At 46.7% G+C, this 7,501-nt stretch overlaps 2 protein-coding genes across 2 annotated transcripts; one reads left to right on the top strand and one right to left on the bottom strand.

Annotated features, from left to right (window-relative positions):
• Nucleotides 1-2,404: 2,404 nt before the first annotated feature.
• LOC132261851 (dnaJ homolog subfamily A member 2-like) lies at nucleotides 2,405-4,579 on the bottom strand. The gene is made up of 2 exons (XM_059760863.1): nucleotides 4,424-4,579; nucleotides 2,405-4,300 (listed from the first exon to the last, which is right to left on the bottom strand). The coding sequence occupies exons 1-2, from the start codon at nucleotides 4,493-4,495 to the stop codon at nucleotides 3,137-3,139; spliced, it is 1,236 nt and encodes a 411-aa protein (XP_059616846.1). The 5' UTR covers nucleotides 4,496-4,579; the 3' UTR covers nucleotides 2,405-3,136.
• Nucleotides 4,580-4,622: 43 nt separating this feature from the next.
• Nucleotides 4,623-7,489, top strand: LOC132261849 (polyphosphoinositide phosphatase). The gene is made up of 4 exons (XM_059760862.1): nucleotides 4,623-4,797; nucleotides 4,862-5,250; nucleotides 5,319-5,430; nucleotides 5,486-7,489. The coding sequence occupies exons 1-4, from the start codon at nucleotides 4,720-4,722 to the stop codon at nucleotides 7,484-7,486; spliced, it is 2,580 nt and encodes an 859-aa protein (XP_059616845.1). The 5' UTR covers nucleotides 4,623-4,719; the 3' UTR covers nucleotides 7,487-7,489.
• The last annotated feature ends 12 nt before the right edge of the window (nucleotides 7,490-7,501 follow it).

The raw sequence follows: 7,501 nt of genomic DNA, 5'->3' as shown, positions 1-7,501 counted from the left end.
AAGAAGTGAGCTCCGAAGTGAATGTGGTGGCATCGAGTGTTAGCGTATGAAATTGTGTTAATGATGGTGATGACGATGATGGCGGAATCCCAAAATAGATTGTCTGCGCCAGCAGCAAAATGTACGAGTCCGCTCGTCAACTCAGCCAAAAAGCCAGAAGAAGAACCAGAGTCACGGCGAGTGGAATGGCACGGAGTTCTGTGGATTCACATGCCAAATAGATATAAAAAGTCGGCTCGGGGATGTGTGAGTGGGTGAGTGGGTGGGCAGGAGAGCATCTCAGCCTCCTCCCAGGGACGACGGTGTGTCGGGCGGAGTGGGACGGGGTGGCGGAGGCGCAAAAAGGGGGAAATGCCCCGATTTCGCTTCGCAATGCCACCTTGGCGAATCACAAAGGGAGTTTGGAGATCGCAAAAATCAATATCGTGCCACCTTCCACGGCAAATTGATATCCGCCATGGGGAAGATGCGGGGGAAGTGCGCCTCTCGTGTGTTCAGCCAATTAGGCGGAAGAGAGGAGAGAAGCTCTCGTCATGCTGAGGTGTTTCTTTTTGCCAAGAATTCATCGAATGAGTAGATGGAAAGAGGAAATCGCGAGATAAGATTCTCCCTATCGTGTAAAGAGAAAACGAATTTGATCCATGCCAAGAGTGATGTTGACATTTTCTACCCTTGTTTTAAGATTCAATCTTGACCTATAGCGAAAGGCACAATTTTCAGGAGCTGAAATTTCACATTTTTTTTCTATTCGTTTCATGGAAACAGGCAATGTGATCCAATTGAGAAGCTACGTAGGTATAAAGGTTAATTGATAAAGAGAAAAGTATTTTGGTCATTTTGGTCTAATGCTATCACAGAAATAATCCAATTTTGATTCATCCAGAAAAGTTATTCAAGATTTCATTTGAATCTTAAACATTCATATTCCAAGTTGGAGTATAAAATCTCAACTCCATATTAGCTAATCAGAGTTGATTGTTACGGATCCTTTGAAAACTTAATTAGCATTTTTACCATTTTTTTTTTTATTATAACAATTATTAGGTACTCTGATTGCCATAATTTTGGTATATTGATTGACTGATTTGATCTCTCGTTGGCACTTCTTTCTCACTTTTGTTCTTCAGTCGGTGGTTTTTTGTGCCTTATCGCCAATACTCATTTCCTTGATTTTTTGCCACTTCGTGGTCGCCTGGGCCACGGAGTGTCCTTCCAGCTGTCCCAGGGAAGGGAGGGCGAGGCGGTGCAAAAAGCGCTAAGCAATTCTTTCGGCTCTCGCACGATAATCTCATACGAGCATCTCAAGTGTGGTCGCCTTCTAACGTGTGGCCCCAGAATTGAGGAAAATTGCACACAATCTCAGAAAAGCTGCCTCGTATGATGAGTGAAACTCTGTGCGACGTTTTTGTACTTAGTCATTACTTTTGATTGCCACGGAATCTGCCACGAAAGGCACACAAACACCACAATTAGTCGTATGTACATATGGTAGCCAACAATTTTCAGGGACACAGCGGCGCTGAGGATGATGGTGGGACTGTGTGGCGGATCGCGAGCGCGGAGCGACAGAGAAGTCGTATTGTGTGCCCCCGACGACACTCTGTGGTCGCCCCGCAGAAAAAGAATTGAGCACGCTTATCGCTTATCACGTGGCTTTAATGTGGCCTCAACGATGACGACTCTTGCAAAAGGCAAACATCGCACCAGAGCGATTCGCTGTTTTTTTCCACCGATGGCCACAAGAGTCTGTGCGCGATGTGGAAAAGCCCACCAGACCTCTGGCCAGAGCCACTGACAACAGAGTGCCGGAGACACAATTACAGCGGAGAAAAAATGTGGAGCAAGACATCTCTGGTCACTCCGTGTGAGAAAAAGTCTCGCCAGAATCGCTCTCCGCCAGCACTTGTTATCACCCAGCCGCAGAAGAGCGCCTCTCGGGGAGCATTGGTGTGTGTGTTGTAGCAAATTACCCAATTCCAAATTGGGTCATCTCGCGCTTGTAATGGCAATCAAATGGCGCGCTGTGGCAGATGAATAGTGGGTAAAAAGTGTAAAATAAAGAAACTGGAATTATCTACACAGCGCGCGAGATGCTAGAATCTAAAGAGAGTAGATTACCTCGACTATTTCGAGCTTGCAAGTGCAGAGAGATCAGCGAAGATCACCATTTACGATTGATCTCATATGGGATCACTCAATTAGACGATGCACTTTTGCCAAGATGAACAAGATCTTCTTTCCTCATGGTCACTCCTTATTTCTAGCTCGAGAATCGAGGGAACACCGCTGGAATCATGGACACTCGATCGTGGCGTTGTTCTCTTCGCTCTCGAAGCTGTTGAGAATCTCACGAAATCATCACGTCTCGATAATCTGAATTCAAGGGAAACTTTTGGCTGGACATAAATAGAATAGGGGAGAGAGGAGCAGTTTCGTCACAATTTAAAAAAATGACTTCAAACGCAGTACAACTACAGTTTTCCTGTGTTTTCACTCTTCTGATTTAATATGTAGGCTGACTTCTAAAATTAGTCTTACGCATCTTCCCAAACCTAACCCAAATCTGCCTCATTCTCACCTAAGCTCATTTTTTTTACTGAATCAATACAATAAATTATAATGTTTTATGTTAGGTCTGAACAATCATGTTGTTCACACAGTTGTTGTAAAAAATGCCTGTTTATGCATGCATGCATTTAAATAAGTCGACTATAAATTTATCTCGAAGCAATGTGTGTCTTCTTCAATGCAGTTTCAGTTCAAAAACAAGCTGCAAGATGAATAATAAGAATTCTCCAATTCTTACCATTAGCAACTCATGAAGGGGTCAAACAGCGCCACAAACGCGAGCTCCCCATTTAACCACCAGCGTTGTCCATTTGAAAGTCGATGACAATGCCATGACCTTTTATCGATTGACCCCACGGTCGAGCCGTTACTTCTTCGCCGACCATCAACAAATACACGCACAGATCGTCCATGCAAGTTTATTTAATATTTCACATCGCACCTCTCCTCACACGTCCGACATTCTCGAGCTGTGAACGATCAAAATCAAGTAGTAAACGAAAAAAAATACCGGAGAAATTTCTCTAGAGCGTGATAAAAAATATAACAATGGGAGAGTCTTTGAGAATTACTGCGTGTGGCATTGAACGCCACCAGTTGCACCACCGCCGAACGCCTCGTCGTCGTCATCCTCTTGGCCACCGGGAGACTGGAATGGGTGGCTTCCAGCGAAATTCATGTCCTCCAAGTCGTACATATTGACCTCCTCCACATTTTCGCCTTGGGGCATCACAAAATCTGGGGCGGGCGGAAGGATGCGCTTCAGCGTGTCAATATGTTCGCTGCTCAGGCTAGAGCTGTCGGGATACTCCACGGAGAATCGGACCAGGAGGTCACCCTTCTCGAATGGACGGCTCAGGCAAGGCATGCCCTCGTTCTTCACAACCATCAGGGAGCCGGACTTGATCACTTCGCCCGGAGAATTGTGGATGTGCAGCTGCCGACCGTCTAGGTGCTTGATCAGAGTAGTGTATCCGCAGAGAGCCTCCACGAGACTGATTGTCTTCTGAATCACAAGATTGTCCTGCGCCCGCTGGAACTCCTCATGCTCGGTGTAGTCCAACACGGCCACAATATCTCCGGCCAAGTGACCTGGCAAGTGATTCCCTTCGCCGGAGAACTCAATCTTCTGCATGTTGCGCATCCCCGGCTCGATGCGCACCTCCACCGTTTTGTCCTCCGTGAGAGTGCGATTGCCGCTGCACTTCCCACACTTGTCCTCCTCGCTGAACACCTTCCCTCGGCCACTGCACGTGGAGCACTCCGTGGAGACGCGATTGATGAAGAAGCCCATCTGGTGGTGTTCATACTCGACTCCGGTCCCTTTGCAATTGTCGCACTTGTGAATCTGGCTGCCCTCCTTTGCGCCCTCGCCACCGCAGTCCTCGCACAGCACCTCACGCCTCACATGGGCGCTCTTTGTCAGGTTCCCATTGTACAGATCCTCCAGAGTCACTGCCACGCGCACCAGAAGGGGTTCACACTTCGCCATGCCACCCTGTCGGTTGAGTCGCGAGAAGATGGACATATTTCCGAACATATCGTAGAAGTCCTGCTCCTGCTCCGCTCCGGCATCCTCCTCCTCTCCCTCCTCGGCCTGGCCAAACTCATCATACCACTCCCGCTTGCTGGGATTACTGAGAATCTCATAGGCGTTCTGGATCTCGCTGTAGCGCTCCTTCCCGTCCGGACTGTTGTCCTGACGCTGCTGCTTTGTCAAATTCTTAAAAGCCTGCAAGAGATTCATGCTGATCAGCTGGGAAAATGCGGGAAATCGCGAGCGAAATGAAAAGCAATCGAAATGGGTTGGTCACCACAAATCGAAGCGCACCTTTCAAGACGTTGGCCAAAATACCTTCTTAATCTCCGCTTGAGTTGCCGTTTCTTTCACTCCCAGCACTTCGTAAAGATTTCTCTTGGCGGACATGGTGTTTTCTTTAAAATTTTCACTGAAAATACTGCACAACACTGACAATTTTCTCCACCTGCTGTCAAATGACCAATCAATGACGCAATAAATATCAGCTGATGCCCGAAGTTTGACAGTTGCTCAGTTTGCTCGGTTCGCCACTCAAGAGGAATTAAGAACTTTGGTATTTTCTTGGATGTTTTCCTAGTTTTTCTCGTGATTTTTTTTTACTCTGTGCAATCATGAATACAAGCAAAATAGTCACTTTCAACCCCATTATCAGTTCCATCCAGAAAGTGGCTCTTTATGAGACGAAAAGCGTAAGAACTTCTTATTGTGAAAAATCTGTTGAGTTTCCTCATGTTTTCATTATATTTTCCGCAGAAACTCTATCTCATCGGAAGTAACAACCAGGAAACGAGATTCAGGATATTGGAGATTGACCGCACTAGCACTACAGAGTTGAAAATCTTTGAAAATCCCAATGAACTGGAGGTGAGAGACATCCGGAAGCTGATCAGCTCGATCGGCTACACAAAATCCATAAGTGCTTATGGAGTGTTGGGATTTGTGAGATTTCTGGAAGGCTACTACCTCATCCTTATCACGAAGAGGACGCGATGTGCGGTTATAGGCATGCACGTGATATACACCATTAAGGACACAGTTATGATAAAGATCAATGAATCTTCGACGAAGCAGCCTCATCCGCATGAGCAGAGATATCTGAAAATGTTCTCAAACATCGACCTGAGAAGCAATTTTTATTTCTGGTAACATTAATCTCTGCGAATTGCTTCAATAGACGGAGTTTAAAGTGATATTTCTTTGGATTTTGCAGCTATAGTTATGATCTAACGAGATCTCTGCAGTATAATCTGTCTGGACCGAAATTTGTGGGACCAGAAGTTGATATCAACACTGATGAACCAGTTCCAGATTGGGACAAGATGGTAAAGACTAATTTCCCACCTCGCCAAGGCAGAATTTAACGATCTTCTCTTTCAGAGACCGACTGGGGTGGACAAAGGTGTAGAATTTGCCTTCAGAAGCATCTCCAGGAAGAGATTTGTCTGGAATTCCTTTCTCCTGCGTCCCATGGAACACATTCTGCACAGGGATTGGCTCCTGGAAATCATCCATGGCTTCATCAGCCAGTCGAATATCAATATCTTCGGGAGATCAGTTTATGTGTGTCTGATCGCGAGGAGAAGCAATCGATTTGCCGGGACGAGATTCCTCAAGAGAGGCGCCAATCACAAGGGAGACGTGGCAAATGAGGTGGAAACTGAGCAAATTGTTATGGACGGCCGAAGGATGTGCGGTTTCATTCAGATGAGAGGATCCATTCCGTCTCATTGGTCTCAGGATATCAGCAAAATGGTGCCAAAGCCTCCGATTTCGCTGGATCTAGCCGATCCCTACGCAGAGACGTCTGCGAAACACATTGAGAGGCTGCTTTTCCACTACGGAGCTCCTGTGATAATCTTCAATCTCGTGAAGAAAAGGGAGAAGAGGAAGCACGAAAGCATTTTGACTGAAGAGATGCTATCCAGTGTGAAGTACCTCAACCAGTTCCTGCCTCCGCCTCATAAGATCAAGTACATCCACTTCGACATGGCGAGGAAGAGTCGAGGAGATGGAAATGTGATGAACAGCTTGGCGGATATCGCTGAGAATGTGATTCAGCAGATGGGAATGTTCCTGTACGATGGCGATGAGTCTCAATTGTACCAGACAGGGATTGTTAGGGTGAATTGTGTAGATTGTCTGGACAGGACCAACACAGCGCAGTTCGCGATTGGAAAGTGCGCTCTGGGTCACCAGCTTTGCCAGTTGGGCTTCATAGATCCGCCAAAGTTGGAATTCGACTCGGATTGCGTGACGATGCTTGAGACACTGTATGAGGATCACGGAGACACGCTGGCTCTGCAGTATGGAGGATCTCAGCTGGTGCACAGGATCAAGACTTATCGCAAGACGGCGGCCTGGACCAGCCAAGGCAACGATATCATGCAGACACTGAGTCGATACTACAGCAACACGTTCAGCGACACAGAGAAGCAGCACAGCATCAATTTGTTTCTCGGCTATTACGTTCCACATGAGAACGACTCGAAGCAGAGCTCGGCTATCTGGGAACTTCCGACTGACTACTACATGCACAACATTCAGAGGCGCGAGATGGGCAGATCATCAAGGGATTCCGCGCCACTCACCGAGTGGGTGAGGCCCATTGTGATGCGGAATCTTCCGTATTCTACGAGCGACTGCAATAAGATCGTCTCTGAGCTGATAAGAGTGCACAGTAAGCATGTGGAGATGATTGATTCCTACTCCAATTATCATCTTCCGCACAAGTTGACTGCATTTGATGAGCACATCGCTTATCAGATAAGCTACTTGGCGAGAAACTTCGTGAGAACCTTCCGGACAAACTTCAGTCCCTTTGAACCGGGAAAACACGAGAGGAGCACCAGTTCGAAAAATCCCTCTCTAACTGGCCAGAGCAGCACGAGTTCCACTACAAGTTCCACAAGTTCAAGCATGGACGAGGCCTCTTCGTCGGATGAGGAGCCTCTGTCGGATATCAAGACGCAGAGTTTGAGCGGGAAACGCGAAGCAATCGCTACATCTTCCCTGAAAGCCACTCTTCCATCGACGCTTGACATTTACGGCATGGAAGTGAAGAAGCCCGACAAGAAGAACTACGCTCTGTATAAGAAATACGTTCAAATGGCCAAACAATCCATGCCTTTGGCAGAGGAGAACCAAGTGAGGAACTCTCAAATGACTGGCCAGAAGAAGATCTTGGGATGTATTCAACTGACGCCTCTCAGTGATTTCAAGAAGGATTCTTATGAGAGCGTTGAACCTCCCACGGTTCCTCAGGTGAGTGTTGATATCTACAGAAATTACGTTGACTCCTATTCCACGCTCTTCACAAAAGACATCGAGAGTGCAAACACTCGTGATGTGATAAGCAAATATGTGAATTTTTCACTATAATGTCACAATAAATAT

Source organism: Phlebotomus argentipes, unplaced genomic scaffold, assembly GCF_947086385.1.
Source record: "Phlebotomus argentipes unplaced genomic scaffold, Phlebotomus argentipes genome assembly contig_15, whole genome shotgun sequence".
Classification (NCBI taxonomy): domain Eukaryota; kingdom Metazoa; phylum Arthropoda; class Insecta; order Diptera; family Psychodidae; genus Phlebotomus; species Phlebotomus argentipes.
This window is presented reverse-complemented; position numbering and strand designations above follow the sequence as displayed.